Consider the following 20,305-nt stretch of genomic DNA (forward strand, 5'->3'; position numbering starts at 1 on the left):
ATGTTTCCTTATTTGGTGTAATCACAATGTTTTTATGGTCATTTTAGTGTTTTACTCAACTTCATGAAATGAGCAGGGCAAGCCCAGTTTGTGGCAAAGGGATAAGGTTCAATACTCAGCTACATGTTGGAGTTAAATGAGGTCAGAGGCAAAGGCAATATTCAAAGGAAATAAACTGGTTGATTTTGTAGTTAATATTATTATTTACACATATAGCAGTGGGGTCTGTGGGACCCCCAAAATGGGAGGTAAAACCAAAGTCAGCATGTCCAGTTTAAGATATTATGGATACCCTGAACAAAAACTGTGATTGTGGTTAATTTCAGAGAATGTGCTCACATGTGGAATATTACAAGTATGTGTGCTTTTATTAATGTGTATTTCTATAGGAATAAGGCATGACATTAATTATAATATATATATTGGGGGGACACATCCTCCCTAATATGCTTAAAATGCTTTAAAAGCACTAAATGGTTTAGGGCCCAAATACATTTTTGACCCTCTGCCACACTATGAACAGGGACAGGTCTGCTTTGTGTCCTCAGAGTCAAGACTAAACATTAAGAAGCAGCGTTTGGCGACCCCTAATGAGGCTGTGCGTCCCAATACCCATACTGCCATACTATACAGTATGCCAAGAAAAGATTCAGTATGTCCCAATACACAGTACGTCAAATGCAGTATACCAAAAATACCAGGATGCTCTACTACATCCGGTCCCATTTTGCAGTATGCAGGCCAGCATGCTTTCTGGCTATTCTGACCCACAATCCTCAGCACAGCGGACGGTACATCACATCCACTGAGCTGCAAACAGATGATGGCTTGACAGCTGACTGACAGCTGTAAGAAGTCGCAGCGATGGCCGGTCAAATGGTAATAATAGGAATATTTATCGTTTAAGTGAGCAAAATAATCATAAATATGACAAACAACAACAGGACGTAACTATAAAAATAACAATGACAGAGAGCTGTCGCAAAAATAATGTTAGAGTCTACAATCTGTGCAGTTATAACTTTAAAGTTAAACTACATATATTGCAAAGGAACTACAGCAGATCTCTCCAGATATCTGGCGAACTCGGTAAGTGGCATTTATCTTTTATTTCCAAGATAAGAGATATAAGAGTAAGAGGGTCAAAGTTCAGGGTGTAATGTTATGAGAAAGTAGAATGTCCTGATTGTGTGCATACTGCATGCACCAGTGCACACTTTTTTAAGGGCAGCTGCAGTATATACTATAAGTAAAGGAAAAGTATGTGATTTGGATTGCACCCAGGGTCTGGGCGCCAAAATGAGACCTATGTGAATTTGGCTACGTTGTGCCATTTGTGTTATTACTGCAGACAGTAATAACAGTATAATAAAAACAGTATAATAGTAATAGCTTTCATTTATTACATATTTGTATGTGGTATATTTCAAATGTTTAATTTCTTTGTGGTGGGGGACCCTCAGACCCCCCAGCAGATTTGGGTACGGCCTTGTCAGCCCTCTGATGACAGCACCTGCACCTTGTCCAGGAGGTAATCGTCACTAAGGGATTACGCACCTTTGACCTCCAGCACTGTCTACACTAAGCTGCTCACTGAGATGCCAGTGCGACCAAATCCACCAGCAGCAACCGGTTTGTCACATGACCAGCGTGCAGCTCTGCCTCTGTGTGTCTCTGTGGCTTTTTTATTTCCGCGTTCACCGAGGGAGCTGCTGGGCTGAATGAGTGTTCACGGCCGCTCTGTGTCTACACCTTTCACGCCGCGGAACTGCGTCGCCGTGCGGGGAGGATCTGTCGGGCGGGGGGAAGCTCACGCAATCGCATCGCCTGGACCCACGCTGCAGCAGGACCATGCTCACGCGGGTGAAATCGGCGGTGGCCAATTTTATGGGAGGTATGATGGCCGGTGGCTCCAACGGTGACCATCCCGGTGGCTCGGATCTGCCGCTGAAATACCCGTACAGCAGACCGGAGTTCCTGGGACTGTCTCCGGACGAGATAGAGTGCTCGGCGGATCACATTGCGAGACCGATCCTCATCCTGAAGGAGACCAAGCGGCTGCCGTGGTCCACCGGCTACGCAGAGTAAGTAACCTGTATGCGTCCATCTTTTCTTGCACAGCATCCTCTGGAAGTAAACGCGTCCGCCCCGCACCGCTAAGGCGCAAATATAAGCGCTTATAATAACATGTCAGGATTCATGTGTGTGTGTGAGAATAAAAATAGGCCAAGGTGCTGCAGCTGGCCCACATATTCCTTCAGTAGGAGCCTACTTCACAGTATAAACACCACCAGAGGACACAAACATCCACCAAACAGATAAGGTCGCTGTAATCTAGGCCATAAAGGCAGCTTTATTATTGTGATGGTGTAAGGTGGTGCAGACCCACTGTAAAAGAGGACAATATAGATCTATGTGTAGTTTTTTTTTTATTGCAGTAGCATGTTTTATTGGCACAGTCACCTCTTCACCTGTGTCACTGCTTCATTGTGTGCACAGTATAAACACTGTCCCAGAAAAGCCAGTAAAACCTGACCCTGCTCTCCAGATGTAACCACATCACAGCAATCACTTGAAGAACAGCAGCTTTGAAGTATTTGTTCGTTCAATGTTTGCCTTGTCACACACTCCAAGTCATCCTCCTTCCACTTGACAGCCCGAGAGCAGGATCGCAGCCGGACCTGAGATCATCTGCTGTATTATTGATATCACATCTTATGTTTGGGCGTGCACAGTCCATTTGGCTTCCCCGCATCCTCCTGCCAAGGATGTAATAAGCTGGCTGCGTTGTAATTTTAAAAGGACATATTATAAAGAGCATGCAGTGCTGCAGCTTGACTCGTGGAAGGGCAAGTTGTGGCTTTAGTATGGGGGGTGCAGCTGCGAAGAAATGGCAGGACATGAGAAAATGCAGACATGGTGGAATATTTTTCTAACGGCGACAAACAGGAGAGGAGTTATTTAATTTGCATGCTGGTGAGAGCAGCAGGTTGTACACCCCCTCAGGCTAAAACAAGGCCTGCGCTATACAAACAAAACCATGTAGTTTACATTTACCTTGGACAGAACGTAACTCAAAAGTAGGATTAACTCTTGCTCTCATCATCGTCTGATGCCTGAGGGCACAATCACTTTATACATCTCCACATGAAGTATCCGGGTGGTTTGGTGGTCAGTGATGCTGCTGCCTCATAACTATAGAGGTCACACATCAGTCCTTGAGGCACTCCTAACTACACAGTGTGTGACACAGCAGTCCTGAATTAGTAAATTCACAAAAAAAGAGTTAGTATGCTCTGTGTTTTCCTTCGACATAAACTCTTATCATCTTCCGCTGATAGGATGTTATGATAGAGCGCCTGTTTCCTTGAGGTTAATTGTTTAATCGATGATAGACATTCAGTAAGAACGCTGCATGCAGAAACTCCCCCCCTATCTGCTTGCATCTAGTGTTTCAACTTCAGCCGTCCTTCCGTGAACCCAGTGTAGATGTGCAAGTGCTTGTCATCTTAAGTCAGCCAAGGCTTCGATACAGCTGACCAGGTCAGTGTCACTGCCTCAGGCAACTGTTCTTGGTTTACAAGACGTCAAAAGGACAGGGTAACATTTTAGCAGCAAGGAGAGGAAGACGAGGGCTGCGACTAAAAAGTTTCAATAAAACTGTTTATTTGTCCTGTTCATTCATTAGTTGTTTACAGCATCAAATGTCAGAAAATAGTAAAAAAAAAATGTCCAGAACAATTTTCCTGAGCTGGAGTTGATGTCTTTAAATTGCTTGTTTTGTCTGATTAACAGTCTAAGATATTTGAATTGCTGTGATGTTTAAACACAAAAAACAGGGTGTCCAGGTTGTGAGGCCTTAACTACTACAGACATTTTGTCTAATTTCATTTATACACCTTTAATTTCTTTTTGGGAAAAGGAGTAAAGCTTTTCTATGTAAAAGTCCACATTTCTTTTTTTTTATTTATCAGGTCAGTCGAATCTGAACAAACCGACAGTACTGTTATTGGAACTCATCATATCCACAGGCACCTGGCAGCTACACATTCTTGTACCCACAATAGTAATATAGTGACCACAGTGGTACAACTAAACACCACATTGTGACAGTTCAACAAACATATTACAGACAAAAAAAAGCCTGCTCATGACCTCTTAAAACTTTCAACTTCATTGCTGATACGTGTGACACAATTTCTAACATAGATTCCTTCCATTTTCCAAAATCTGGAGGTGATGTAGTCCTCCAGAATCTGAGGATCACTTAAGCAGCTGTGACAATTCCTACATTTATCACAACAAGGTCATATTTTGACACATTCGGTAATTCTGTTTGGTCATCCATAAGGCATAATCTTGGTGATTTTGTTACTGTCATACCCAACCACTTCCCTGTGTGATCTACAACCTTTTCCCAAAATGGATTAACCAGTTGACACTCTCAGATTGCATGTAGAAATGTTCCAACATAAATTATTAGCCAGAAGACCCACCCTGTACAACTACAACTAGCAAGAGTAAAGTAAGACCTATGAATTCATATATACTGAGGCAATTTCCCCCCATTGCCTCCTTTATATATTCCCCAGTATTTAATAGTATTTTCGACCATTCCTCATTGCTTAATTCAAACCCTAGGTCCTTCTACCAAATGATCCTCAGATTTTCAAAAGTCCACATTTCTTTTGTCAGAAATATTTAAAAACTATTATACTGTCATTTTACTTCACACTTCCACTTCCCTATTGGCAAAATGTAGATCAACTTAACTCACTCTAATAACCATATTCCTACATAACACCTACATACACACAAGACCACATACTACTTACCTGTAATGCTTACCTACCCTGGAAATCCAGAGTTCTCGCGAGAGCACAATTTGAATTTGCTCAGCGAGTCACTCTGGCAATCAGTAATGATGCTCATTACCCATGACCTTGTAGCCGAGCTGCACCAATCACATCGGTGTATCTGATATAGGCGGGCCAGAGGCGAGCTAAACAGATGATGACAGAGCTGCGACAACGAAGTCCAGAATCAGTCAGTAAACATTGCAAGATGGCTACGGATGAACACCAGTTGTTTGAAACAGCTTTGGCTGCTACAATGAACGAGTTAGACTTGGCTTTTTCTCTAAAAGAGAAACAGAAGACGGCGCTTGAGTCTTTCCTTTGCAAGAAGGACGTTTTGCTGTTTTGCCGACCGGATACGGCAAGAGTCTAATCTACCATTTAGCTCCGCTAGTAGCGCTCTGGATACGTCACCCCGTGTATTGTTCTGATTGGTCGTAGTGTTATCCAATTGCGTGCAGTGATATTTTCAAATGCATGCTTGGTGCCGCCCCTCGAGTTGGGCCATTTGCATTACTCATAGCCAGACCCTAAATCTTTCTAGATTTGGGTCTGGATTTCCAGGCTAATGCTTACCTGCAATGCTTCAACAAATAAAACATGATTTGTCCAAAAATCTGTTCTAAATTTGGTCAAAAGGTGTCTTGAAAGGGTCTTCAAAGGATACCTGTAGACACCCTGAAAAACAGAGGCAAGGTCCTCACGTTTCAGGAGTTGGAACCGGAGTAAATTTGCCATTTTTGCTTCATTAAATACTTCAAATTGTTCATTAATTTTCTGTTGATTGACTAATTGATTGGCTGTTTCAGTACTAAAAGAGATCTATATGGTCTCTGCCTCCAGAGTGAGCAAATCCTTTGAAATTGTGTAATTCTCATACACGCCCTCTGCTTTGCTCCCTTATGCTAATCTGCTGTGAAGAATGTTTAATCTCAAGGCGGAAAAGAAAGGACGATAATTCGCTTCTGAGAAACCATCACCCACTCATTTATGTTCTAAAGTAGGCTGCATAATTTATTTTTTGCTAACTGTGTATTTCATTATCAGCCCCAATTACTGAAACCACACAGTTATTTTACTGAGGTTTCAGTGTCCATTAAAAATCAACATATTTTAACAGGATGTATAATTCTACAGGGTCAGTTTAACAGCCCTACTTCATGAGGAGATGTGATGCTGCTGCCAGAAGTGTGTGTGTGTGTGTGTGTGTGTGTGTGTGTGTGTGTGTGTGTGTGTGCGCGCGCGCGCGCGCCAGCTTGGCATAGCATCAGCCAGGACTGATCCATACTGGGGATTTGTCAACAGCTGGCTGACCAGCGGGCTTTGTTGTTGTGAAGTCTCACTGTCAGCACAGAGAACCTGAGCCCATGTGAGATGATGTGACATGAGGGGTAACAGGGTCAGATACCAAGGGGTCTCTCTGATAAAATGTCAGGATAGATAGGGCATTCAAACTTTGTTATCCCACCGGGGGAAATTTGGTTGCAGCCAGGTAAACAAACACATTCCTGATTGCATAATGGAACAAACGAGGCAGATAACAAGGACAAACTGTACAAATGTAAGATCTCTTCAAATCAAACAGTGCAAGAAAAAAGCTGAATGCTGTATGTTAAGTGCCTCGGTGCTGGGATCACACGTGTGAATTCAGGCTACTAATTGCTGCACAAACAAAAGACTTTCTATCATTTTTTCTGCTGTGCAAGAACTCTGTATCTACAGCCTGAAGGTAGGAGCTCATACTCCGTCTGTAGCAATAAAGTTTGACATGACTTGATTCGACAAGACAGTGCATTTGAAGACTTGTTGGTTACAGCTGCTGGGGTAGCATTTTGGGGCAGTCTAATGCCTGATGCTTAGTAAGCCTGGTATTATCATGTGTTTCGGTGATCTGAACACAAAGTGGGAAATCTTAATCTTCAGCCTACACTCCCTTACCTGCCCTACCCAGGAATACTCACTCAATATTGATGGCTCCAACCTAGCCTCGTGTCACCAGGCTCAACACCCTGTTCACTGTGCTACATTACAGAGAAATACAAAACCGTACTAATGAACCTTCATTAATATGATGATAGGTCATGTTTGTAGTTGACCAATGAAGATGAGTTTACATATCACCTTGGGTTAATAACCGCTGGTACCAGCCCTGGAAATTAACCTGACTCCTGTCTGACTGCTGAGCGTGGACACTTCCTGTGTCTGTCCTTTCAAATTAAATTCCCGCATGGTCCAGTCAGATAGGTTTTGGTTTATTAGTTTCATGCTTGTTTTTTTCCTGCGACTAAGTGACCAGTGAAATCTTGCCGACTAATGACCTTTCTGGTCGACTAACGTTTGGTAGACTATTTAGTGGCGGCCGAACTTTGACCCCACCCTCACCTTCCTGCCTCATGTCAACCACATCACCAGAACACCAGAGCCTTCCTTCGCCTCTGCAACATTGCCCGCCACAGAAACACTCGTACAGGCACTTGTAACATCCACGCTTGTCTACCGCAACAGCATCCTCTACAGAACCAGTGTCCTCAATAAACTGCAGTATGTACAAAACTCTGCTGCCCGCCAGTTTACCAGAATCTGCTCACATGACCACATCACCCCAGTCTTCCATGACCTCCAATGGCTCCCGTTTAAGCCTTTGAAATCTGAGCAAATTGGCTTGATTTCTTTTAAAAACATGGGAAGAAGGCAACTTAAGAAGAAATGACCCAAAAAATGAGGAAGAAAGTGGTAAAAAGATGAAAGAAATGAAAGAAAGAAAGTTATAAAACAATCAAGGAAATGACCTGGGGAGAAGCTTAAAATAATAATAGTTCTGTAACATAATTTTAAAATTTAATAATAATAATGAATATCGTTTTCCCTAGCTTTTCTCTTTTTCCCCTATTTTTTAAAAATAATTCTGATTTTTTTTTTTTTTTGCAATTTGTGTAACATTTCTTACCAAGTTGCTCATTACCTTTTTCCACCATGTTTTTGAAAAAAATACCTGCAAAAAGTGTCTGAAAACAGTACAAGAGAAGTGATGTCGCTCCAGGTTTAAAAGTGTTAAACACAGGATAAACTTCAAGATTCTATTCACCATTTACAAGGCCCTTAACAACCTGGCTCCTCCATACCTCTCTGACCTCCTCCATCAGCACTCCCCCTCCTGTTGTCTCTGCTCTGCTGACGCTAACTTCCTTCAAATCCCCAGGACCAAGTGCTGAGCCTGAGGTAACAGGGCGTTTTCAGTCTCTGTGGAGCTCACCACCGAACCATATAAAAAAAATGCCGTCACACTTTCAGCTTTCAAAACCCACCTCTTCAGACTTATACCCCAGCATGGTTAAGAGTGTGTATGCAGCCATATTTTGGTAAATTTAACACGCATACTCAGATTATTTGAGAGATTTTGTTTTACATCAGCATCCTGACTGTTTCCACGTCATCAATTATATGAAAGGATTCCTTCATGTCAGCATCATTAGCAGTGGAGTTTAATATCAAAGTGTAGGATCATGCAGGCTGAACAGCACATTCCTAGTCTGCACAGTGTTTTTCCTCCTTCATACCCCTGCCTGCCTGTCTGTGGTCTCTCTGAGCTCACTGAGGTTATCCTGGGTTATTGTGCTGCTCCCTGTGGAGACAGGAAGAGCCTCACTAACTTTATGAGAAGGATTCTGATGTACTGTCTCCGAGTGGTTGCACTGTCGGGTCCAGTGAGCACGATCATTTGAATGGATCAGCGAGTATTGTTCACCGCTCCTCTCATCTCCACTTACAGGCCCCACTTTTGTAGACACGGGCTACATTTACCGCTGCTCTCCTCTCTCCACTTGTTTTCCACCCATCATGCACACCAGCAGTAATGATGAGTCTCCCTCCTATGTGCACTCAGTTCACTGTTTGTGTGCAGTTCATAGAGCGTCTATGTTGCGTGTTAGTTGGTGCTTCCAGAGGTGAGGAGGAAACTGTTCCAGATGTCAGCTTCAGTTGAGTTCAGTCAGGCGTGCTCTCTCCAGGAAGTCTTTTCAGTTTTGGAGGGGTCGACCTCACGGTGAATATTTCCATTCTCAAACTCAAAAATGTCAAGTCACCCAGTGGCCACTTTATTAGGTACACCTGTGCTAACCAGTCCAAATCAATACAGCAAATTCTACACAGTGGTGACACAGGCCCAAAATACATATACGCATTCACAAACAGGAGCAAGACATGTATTAAATGGAGAGATGTCAGCGTCGGTGGGTTAGTGGTAGAGCAGGCGCCCCATGTACAAGGCTGTTGCTGCGGCGGCCTGGGTTCGAATCCAGCCTGTGGCCCTTTGCTGCATGCTTCCCTCTCCCCCTTTCATGCTGTCCTGTCCATTAAAGGCAAAATGCCCCAAAAAATATCTTTAAAAAAAAAAATGGAGAGATGTCAGAGTGAGGGGGTTGCCCATGAGCAGTTGGGGGTTTGGTGCCTTGCTCAGCAGTGCCCAGGAGGTGAACTGGCACCTCTCCAGCTACCAGGCCACACTCCATATTTGGTCCAGACAGGGACCAAGTCCCCAATGGACTGAGCTACTGTCAAGTGAGGTCCTGTGGTGGTGTACTGGATTATGATTACTGTTGAAGGGTCTTTCTAATTTTTTGTCCTTCCCATTTCCACACATGATGAGTGCAGAATATTAGCAACACCTGTGTGTGTAATGCAGTCCAGGACAACACCATCATTAGATATGGCCTCAACAGTAAAACTTATACATTAATTAAAACCACAATGACAGTGTACAGAAAAAAACATTTATAGCCATATTAAAAGTAAATTCTATGACAAAACAGTTTAATAGTTTGCATTAGATTGTAAAGTGGCCACTGAGTGTAAACTTATGTTAATATTTGTGGTACACTCAGTAATTTGTAATGTTTCTAGTTTACATCGTCACCAGTCACCAGTCAGGTTGGTGCCCACATAAGTCATTAAAGGCCACTTCATTAATAGCCATTACCACTTTAAACTTGAGTGCCCCTTGCTCCTTGTTCATTCATTCCTGGTGTCCTGGGGGGGCTGGAGCCTATCCCAGCAGACATTGGGTGAGAGGTGGGGTACACCCTGGACAGGTCGCCAGACTATCACAGGGCTGACACATAGAGACAGACAACCATTCACACTCACATTCACACCTGCGGACAATTTAGAGTCACCAATTAACCTGCATGTCTTTGGACTGTGGGAGGAAGCTGGAGCACCTGGAGGAAACCCACGCTGATATGGGGAGAACACGCAAACTCGCACAGAAGGGCTCTCCCACCAGGAAACCTCTATGCTAACTAGGGCTCGACCGATATGGATTTTTTGGGGCCGATGCTGATATTATGGAATAAAAAAAATCCAATAACCGATATATCGGCCGATTAAATTTTTACGTTTTTCAATTTAAAAACCCCCAAAATACCTGCTTTTGATGGCTTAAATATAGTTCAGACACTCGTTACAAAGATATAAATTGAAGGAAGAACATTTTACTACTTTTAAATACTTTTATTATCAGAAATTGTGTGGAACAAGCAGCATATGAACAATTTGAACACAAAATAAATCAAAAATATGATGTGCAAAAAGGCAGTACACCTCTGGGAAATAAAATAATCATGCAAAGTCTATATGAATAAAGACATTCACATGTATGTTCACAGTACCAGAGTTCTTCCTATTATTGCCAATTTAACAGAGGTAGGTTACAGTGCAAAAAGTAACACAAGGACATCATTTCTAAGTAAAACACCATATTCCCTGCATTTTATTAGTGATGAAAATATAAGTGTTAACATCGGCGTCAATCGGCCAACTTTTGGCCGATTGCCGATTATTCTCTAATGGCTATAATCGGCCAGCTGATAAATGCTAACCGGGCCGTAATGCTAACCACTGCGTCACCATGCCGCCCTGCTTTTTGTTTCTTCTTCTTAATTCTTTGGGTGCATTCAAGTGAAGAAGTGATCGATTAATCACTGAAATAATAGGTAATTAGTCAGATTAAGACAATAGTAATCAGTAGTTGCAGCCGTAGTTGCATGGCTACTATACCTGGCATTGGTTCCAAGCCTCTCATTATTTCTGCTCCACATCATTTCTTGACCTTTTGATGTGTCCACTGACGTCATCTGGTTTGGACTGCTTGGTTTGAGCCTCTGCCTTTTTTCTCTGCCTCGGCCTCTTTTCACCTCCTCTGACCTTCTTCTTGGCATATGCGAGTCATGGCACTCAGAGTCTAAAGAATAAACTGTGACAAAGCTTCCCCAGCCACTCATTCATTCCCTCAATCTTTACCTCTACTGACCCAGGACCAGTAACACATAATTCTGCAACCTCAGCAGCAATCTGATCAATACTTAATCAATATGCGTGTCTATAAGCTGAATGCTAGCACCCCCACTGCGCTCTGTATGTTTTGTCTGCAAGTCAGCAGACATACATGTGTGAGAAGGCTTGCTCAGCATTAATATCTAAATTAGGGATAAGAACGTGGCAGCTCCAGGGTGTTAACAGTATGAAGCGGGTGTTCAATATACTAAGGGCATGCATTTCTGAGATTAAAAAAAAGGGTTAAAACATGTTTGAAACACCATAACTATGCACATTATCCTTCGTTTTTTATCTATAACACAATTTTCTTCAGTCTATTCTTCCAATTTGCTGATATTTTTACCCTGTAAAGGAGCTAAATTAAGTCACTGTCACACTCAGCTGCCCAGAGGAAGCACATGAGCAGCACCCTTTACATATAAAGCTTCCCAGTGCTCAATCACATGATCGGGCACATGTTCTTGTGTTGTTTCTGCTACATCAACACGCCACACTGCTCTGAAGCAGCAACACAGTAATGCTATTTCAGTTCAGCGCCAGCTTTTCTTAACGTGCAGCTTAACTACGAGTAACCACAGAATAAGAGACATGACTCACTGCCGTCATCACATCATAGGAACATGTTTATCGTTATCAGAAATGATCTGATTGTGGAAACTGAGATGTGGCAGGGGAGAGTGTGGAGGCACAGCTGCAAATACAAGAATTAAAAAGAAAAGCAAATAATGCAAAGGAAAGATAGAGGATCTAAATATCAGACAAAATGGTGGACCCACAAATGCAGATGGAGACAGAAAAAGACAAGACAATCTAGCAGAGGACAAAGGGAAGACACAGACTTATATACACTCTGACAGGGGAGATAATGAGACGCAGGTGAAAGCAATCAGACAGTCAGGGCGGCGGGAAACTTGACGGGACATGGGGAGACAAACAACAGACTTTCAAAATAAAACAGGAAACAGAACATACCATTTAAGTCGTGAATGTAGATTAACAATATGTAAAAGCAGCAGTATTGTGGAATATATGTATATACTAGTCCATACCCATTAAGTACACAGTTGACCACATACAGTTTCACATGTTGTGTGTTTGGGATACAGGTCATAGGAAATTGCAGATTAAATAGTCAACTGAACCCATGAAGAAGAGCAATGTATTCAGACAGAGTTTTTGTGAATTTGATGGTACGATTGCTTTATTGGAAGTACAGTAGTACCATTGCCAGTAGTGGGATAGTTAGTGGGCTAAAACTGTACATTAGTAGTTGAGGTAGCACGTTGAAAGACGGATAGTTAAAGTGTTGATATGTTGTATTGATTTAAAAGTGGGGCGCACTGGTAGTTCACATGGGAAACATAGATTGACCACGTCAGTGAGTAGAAAAACGTGGGACAGACAAAATGACACACTGACAGTGATTATGTACAGCATACCATACCATAACTTAGTCATACCAAAAATTAGATAAAAAACAGCAACATTGGTCCACAGGGGGAGCCACAGCGATCGGTCACATTTTAGCCATTTTTAAGCATTTTTCTGTTGTTATAGCGCCACCCAGTTGTAATTAGAGTTAAATTTCTCCAGTCACCTTGAGGCGTCCTGTTCTACATATCTACCAAGTTTAGTAAAAATCCATACGGCAGTTAGGCCTAGATAAGAAATTAGCTCTCTAGCGCCCCCATTTTGTTTGATGGGGTCAATAATGGAGGGGTCCCCTCAGATTATGTGTGGTCATATGCCTACAAAGTTGCGTGGTGATGGGTGAAACCCTTGAGATGTTATACACCTTTATGTGATGAGCCACGCCCTCCGCAATATTCATTGCCTTATAGAAGCTCAGTTTTAGTAAGTTTTTCAACTTTTACCAAGAGGGAACTTTAGATATTGGTCCCTAGATTATGTTCACCCAGTTTCATGCAGATCACTCAAACTTCCTAGGTAGAGATCGATTTTAAGTGTTTTTCAAAAAATTCAAAATGGTGGAAAATCTATATAACCGGAAGTTATGCAATTGTGTTCCTCATGAGGAGAGGCATCTCTGTGCAGAGTTTAATGTCTCTACAACATACTGGGCATGAGATATGCCCATTCAAAGTTTGCAATTTCAATAGGTTGCTATAGCGCCCCCCTTTGGCCAATTGATGTAATATTGCTTCAATTGCATCCTCCCATGACCCTCTACCACTGTGCCAAATTTCACATGGATTGACCAAGTCAGTGAGGAGAAAAACATGGAACAGACACACACACACACACACACACACACACACATAGAGTTTTCGTCATTATATAGTAAGATTATGATGCATATACTGAAAGATTTAACAAACAAATTTAACGGTATGAAAAAAAGCTGGAGTGCAGAACTTTTGTCTTTTCCCTCTAGTAGTGAGAGTTATTACACAAACACTGTCTACGTGTGCACACAACATATGCCTGCAGCTGAGCTCGCCACATCTTCCCCGCCCCCAGGAGCGCTATCTTCAAGTTTGTTTTTTTTTTACTACACGCCTTCCTCTGAACGCTGAGTTTCTTTTTCATCTGGAACATCCACACCAGAAACTGAGTTTGCTGTACTCCCAGCTGCTGCTGCATTGCTTTGGTCTTTCTCCTCTTTTGAATATTTATTTAAAACTGTCAGCATACATAGTTTCAGAAGGATACATCAGGATAACACACATACAGATAAAGCATTTAGAAAACGAAATGAAAAGCATTACCAAACAATAAATGACAATATGACAATAAAAATGAAACAAATCTAGTGTTAAATTAATTAATTAATTCTACCCTCTCACCCTAACCTCAAGAAACTATAATCACTTGTGTTTTGTGAACATTTTTTTGTTTTAGAAATTAAAATATGGAACAAGATTCCCCCAAAAGAGGCACACTGTAGATCACAGCTCGGACGGAGTAATTAAGGTCATGCCATTGTCTCAAATGTGAAGAAATGAAATGAGGTAACCGAATATGACAGCCCTGCTCTCAGACACAGCTCGTGCCTCGGGGTCTGGATGGCTTTTCCTCTCGTATCAGAGATGAAAGGCTCGAAAGTTCGACTGTTGTTAATCTCGTGATCTTCCAGGGTCAAATGAACGTCGCTGCCTGCAGTGCTTTGGTCTCAGACACGCAGCACGGTGCATGAAGTTTGTGGCCTGTATTCGTCATATGAAGTTAGGGAAAGCAGTTAAAGGAAAGCATTGACTACATATTACACACACTATATACTTGCATTACTTTTCCAGACCATATCATCATTTCATAGAGTGACTTTAAAAGCTTGTGGGAGAAGTCAAACTGGATACAACGCTTGAGAGTTGTGGTTTGAACTGAAACTAACTGCTGCCTGGAAGATTAGATATCTAAAGTTTAGTATGCTGTGGGAAATAGTTTGCAGAGTAATCGGGTATTAAAAAATAAGCATCAAACACACTAAAGTTAAAACAAAACTGGATTCAGGACTGGTTTGATTTTGAAGGATGATTTTGATATGTTGGCATTTTCAAGGCAAAATGAGCAAATATCCCAACAACTTGAGTATTAAAGTTCATTATGCTTTGCATTGTGAGCCTGAAATTGAGGTCAAACGGTAAAACTAAGCAGCGCTGATCAAATATAAACCACCAACCCAGTCTTACTCTGAAGTCGTCGAAATCCGGCACTTGGACAGTGACTTGCGGTGTCAGACACTGACGAAAAAAGCCGTCCTTTAACGACCAAATGAGTCGCAAGTGGTCGCCTATATAGTTTAATGACGTTCAGTGGCGTCAGGGGGAAACCCAGCGGAACAAGAACGAAAGTTAAGGTGGGTGGGACGGGTGGTGGATGGGTCCAACAAACACCGACTTTCACCTGGTAAAGTGGTGTTCGCCTTCTGTAAGATCCTAAAGCCAAACCCTGTTCTTTTGTTCTAAACCTAACTACATGCTTTTGTTGTCTAGACCCAACCATGTGTGTACCACGTATATAAACGTTAAATTTCCTGTGAAAACGGAAGTGTTTTTTGAAAGCAGACAATGCATGTAACAGGTGGAACCTGACATGGCGTCACAGAACGTCAACAACCAACGGACTCAGGGTACCTTTAACAGCGTATCAGGATGTGGACGGTCCATGACCTGTGACGAGGTCAGAGTGAGAATGTGTTGGTTGCAGAGTTGCCTATTTCTTGCCTTAAATGTTTTAGCTTACACTATAACTGTAATAAGACTGTTACCAGTCACCATTATGTCAAACAGGCAAGTTCGCATTACGTCACCCACCAGTGGCAGTGTTTATTGATCCAGTGTGATGCTGTGCGTTCTGGTTGTTGTTGGTTTTCTACCTCTTGGGCAAAAGTGAATGCCACAGTCCTTCTTCACTATTCTCTCTGGTCATTTGGCACCAATTTTAAAAGTATTTGCATCTTTCTACTGCATAGACGGCCCAGTTTTATAAAAAAGACCATCAATGATTTTTTAAATATAAATTTGTTATAATTTATAATAGTTTTGTTTCAATGGACTGATTGATTAACTGACTAATGTTTTCAGCACTATTCTGAAGTGAGCATCTTTCCCAGCCTCATACTTATATAAGTAGTTGTGGGTTTAGTTGGGGAGCTTAAGTGTTTTCTTTAACCCCGTCTTATTGACACACTACAGGGAGTGTGCTATTATTAGTTTGCAGGACGGGGATGTGGTGAGTAGCCCATTGTGTAAGACTCCAATTAAAATCAATCTTACTGAGTGAAGGTCTGCTCAGTCAATATCCTGTGGGTTTTACAACTGACAGTGTTTTCTTAGCTGGAGACGGAGGATCTGTTCTCTGCATGTTCATCCCCATGACCAATTAGGATTATTTACGTAGGATCCTCCATAGGGAAGTAATAATGGCTGCCTCTCATATCAACATGTAGCCATATAATGTCTCATTTATCTGATGTGAATCTCACTTGAGACGTGCTAACAGTCTCTAAGTCTTAACTGTGTTATTAGGACAGGACGTAAAAAGTGACAATCCCACCAAGACACAAGCTTTCCACAAAAATACATATTTATATCACATTTTGTTCTGGGCCACTGTTGACCTAACATCTCTGACTGACGGTGGCTAAATCGAGAATGCCTGGAGTATTGTTAAGCAGCATGTGCTCGTCCACGACTACAGCAGCTCGCAGCAGCGGTGCACCATCTGCCAGGTGTTGTAGTATTTATGTCTTTGTGTCCTCTCCTTCATGTGTAGGTCTCAAACTGAAATGTGTATTTAAAGAGTGTGTATCTGCTGATTTTATCTGGCAGAGTCTCTCTTTGTCATTTGCAAAAAGAAAGAAAAAAGCTGTTATGAAGGGGAAGGATTTTATAATCCTAAGCACATGTTAAAGGGACAGTTCACCCCAAAATCAAAAATGCATTATTTTTCCATTTACCTGCAGTGCTATTTATCAGTATAGATTGTTTTGGTGTGAGCTACAGAGTATTAGAGAGATCGGCTGTCTGCCTTCTCTCCAATATAATGGAACTAGATGGCACTCAGTGTGGTGCTCAGAGTGCCAAAAAGTACATTTGACAAACTCAACAGCAGTGTCTTTTTTCAGAAATCATGACCCGGTTACTCAAGATAATCCACAGACCTTGTTGTGAGCAGTTTCATGTAGGAACTACTTTCTTTCTATCAAGCTACATTCATTAACGGTATAACCATAAAGAAGGAAGTGTGCATCTACTTGTGGATGAGCGGCTAATGCTTATGACAGATCAAAACATTAAGGCCCTGATCACACAGAGAGCATTTTAGCAACTCGAGGCAGCTTTTTGCAATTGTTGTTAATAACAATGAAGCTTTGTGCTCACGGTTTTTGTGGCACGCATGCGTTTCTACGCTCCAGGTGCCTGGTGTTTTTGCCAGAGTGCTCTGAACTCCCTGAGTTGGGAAAACTTCAACACAGAGCAGAAAAATGCCCCACGTCATCTCTAGGGATGGGTACCGAACCCCGATATTGAACGAGCCACGGGGCTACATTCTTCAAGACCGCAGTATTGATAAGCTCTGACCTTAATGGTTCTGCTATCGGTACTGGAGCAGTCACGTTTTTTTTGTTTTTTTTTTGCAAGATAAACCTTATCTTGCACACATATCTCACCAACTCCGTCAATTATCCGTCATTGTATCATAATTTTCGCTATTCTCCCTGAAGACGAGAGATCTGTCTCGCTCACCCTGGCTGCCTGCTATGTGTGAGTGGAGAGCAGGGGGGCGGGGCTGTTGTTACAGTGACACACACGCACGTGCACACACACACACACACATACACACACACAAGACAGCGCATACACCAACTCAAGCTCGTAGCCTACCTTTAGATAGATAACGATGGCAGAGAGAGCCAAGGGGTCAAAAGTGTACGTATTCCTGTCAAATACGGCGGCCGTAGTGCTCCGCGGCGCAAGATAACGGCTTACCGGCGACGGATAAGTCCGGCTCCAGGTCCAACATTTTCCTCTTTGTTGATGTCATGACTGTCCAGAAGTACCTGAACAGCCGAGCCGCGGCAGCACACAGGTACGTGGCGTGTCAGGGGAGAAACAAGCCGTTCACATTTCTCTCTTTGTAACAGGTAACGGTCCACAAACCTCACCGCAATTTAGGGACTGTTCTTTAATTATGAAGGGACTGTTCTTAACTTGTCAGGGGAGGAGGGTGGCTGGTTGATTTTTATTTTATTTATTTATTTTATTTTGATCCCCCCCTATGTTAATCACTTATTGATGCTGTTTTTGAAGTATGAATAAGTCAGTAAGTAATTTATTCCATTGAAATATCATTGATGTATTATAGAAAGTGATTTATCTTTTTATAAATGACAAAAGGCACATCTGTCTCATTTTTGCTGTGGTATCGTGATACTACTCAGAACCGTGATACTTTCACTGGTATCGTACCGTGGGTCCCAATTTTGGTACCGTGACAACACTATTATTTTATGTATTTTACATTTCAAGTTGTAAAAAGTAAAATGTTTTGTTAAAAAACTATTTTGTTGCATAATGAGAATTGAGAAAATAAAGGAATTTATGTTCTTAATTTGTTTTTTTCTTCCTCAAAAAGTATCGATAAGAGTACCGTTAAAATATCAGATTGATGGGGCGTCAGTGGCTTAGTGGTAGAGCAGGCGCCCCATGTACAAGGCTGTTGCCGCAGCAGCCCAAGTTCAATTCCAGCCTGTGGCCCTTTGCTGCATGTCATTCCCTCTCTCTCTCCCCCCTTTCACGCTTGTCTGTCCTATGAAATAAAGGCTTAAAAATACCCAAAAATCATCTTTAAAAAAAATACCGGATCGATAAGCAGTATCGATAAGAGTAGTAGTACTGTTAAAATCTTAACGATACCCATCCCTAGTCATCTCTTTTTTCATCATCTTTTTTCCCGTTGTCCAATCAGATGATGTGAGAGGCGGGCCCTCTGTGGTGGTCACGGCAACAAGTTTACAGTTGGTAAACAATGGAGGAGAAACTGGTGGTAGCGATATCCAGAGCTATACGGCCCGATGATAGACAGCAGGTTGTCAAACTGTCCCAGAGTCATCCTTAAAAAAACAACCGGTGGTACTCCCCATGATCCACCCTCTTTTTCGGGGTCTCATGTACCCACACAGATCTCTGTTTACCTGTGGCCAACAAACTATTTGCTGACAGCCGTTCACCCTCAACCAGAGCTACAGCAATTACCCTCTGCCTCAACATTTTAGGAACTAGCAACTGATTACTGGGGGGGGAATAGTAGGAAGTAATGGGGAAGTTGCCTAGCAACTATAAAAAGGCACGGCAAGCATTTTCTTCTACTAGTGGCATTCGATTTAACAAACAAAACAAAAAAGTAGTGACAAATGCAGCGATGCACAATCACCTTTTGAAGAGTTTAATCCAAGACACAGCTGCTATCAAAGTGTTTTGTTTCTGATTGAAGGGAGTGTTTGAAATTGTGTGAGTGAAGATGACAGCTTGGAAACAGATCGTCCCCCAGGCTTTGTTAGGGACCCTCTCTCTCTCTCTGTCTCTTATTATCTTTTTTATCTATATAGTATTATTCAGACTTGTACCATATATTTATATCATGTATAGTACACACATCATGCCTGCCTGTTGCACTAGATTTCTATATTCCTTTACATAAATATTTGCACACATCATTTACACACTCCTGCATTGTTCCTGTTATGTGGCTTTTTAATGCCACATCTCCAGTTTCTTTAATATTTTATTTTATCTTTATGTAATTAACTGAAATTGTTTTTTATTATGGCTTAAATTCCCTGTTGTTGTTTCTTGTTATCCCCTCTTTGTTTAGGGTAATCAACGCAGGAAAGAGCACACTAAATGAGGACCAGGCCTGCTGTGAGGTGCTGGTGGTCAAGAGGAGACCTGCAGGAAGCTCCACGCCAAACCGGACCCCCATGGCCCGCAGGAGGTCATCCTTGCCCAACGGAGAGGGTTTGGGCCTCCGGGAGTGCTTGGTGAGTCAAAGTAATGGGTCTGGTTCATCAGGAAATGTCCACAAATATCGCCATCTCCAGTCTGAATGACATTCTGCAGACACAATTTCATGACCACAAGAAGTAATGAGTTAAAACTTCCTCCCTTGTCCGTTTGTTATCCTAAATAATCACATACTGACTGGATGGGAGACATGTGTGCTGCTAATGTCATGATTTCTAGGTATTGATTTAAAAAAACAAAATAAAAGTGACATTAAAAAACTAAAAGCTAATTCACCGAGCTCAGTACTGATCTATCTAGCCTATACTTTTAAGTCTAAGAATTAAAAATCAAATGCTAATTTCCCGAGGCATCTTTTTGACCAAGTGTTAAAACTGATCACAGAGTGGCAGCTTCTGCGTTGATTCACTGATGAAATCCAGGTAATGGTCACAGTGGATGTAGTCCTTGAATGTCCCTGAGGGCCTGCTGTTGGGACCCACTGTCCCCTCATCCCGTCCCATCAGCAGTTTATTGGGGCGTACAGCACAGCGTCCTTGACACACCACAGCCTCAGCCTTCAGCAGCTCTTGACAGCCACTAACACGGGCAGGCGAATGAGAGTTCATTTGCTCACAGAAGTCAGCCATG

The 20,305-nt window shown here is 42.2% G+C and overlaps 1 protein-coding gene across 1 annotated transcript in view; it reads left to right on the plus strand.

Moving 5' to 3' along the window:
• Positions 1 to 1,706: 1,706 nt before the first annotated feature.
• The window catches only part of ppm1h (protein phosphatase, Mg2+/Mn2+ dependent, 1H), a 62,834-nt gene continuing 44,235 nt past the window's right edge, over positions 1,707 to 20,305 (plus strand). Inside the window, exons 1-2 of the mRNA XM_049573023.1 lie at positions 1,707 to 2,084; positions 19,527 to 19,692. Coding sequence (XP_049428980.1) covers positions 1,852 to 2,084; positions 19,527 to 19,692 — 399 coding nt within the window. The 5' untranslated portion in view covers positions 1,707 to 1,851. The remainder of the gene's footprint in view (positions 2,085 to 19,526; positions 19,693 to 20,305) is intronic.

Source organism: Epinephelus fuscoguttatus, linkage group LG4 (genome assembly GCF_011397635.1).
Source record: "Epinephelus fuscoguttatus linkage group LG4, E.fuscoguttatus.final_Chr_v1".
NCBI lineage: Eukaryota > Metazoa > Chordata > Actinopteri > Perciformes > Serranidae > Epinephelus > Epinephelus fuscoguttatus.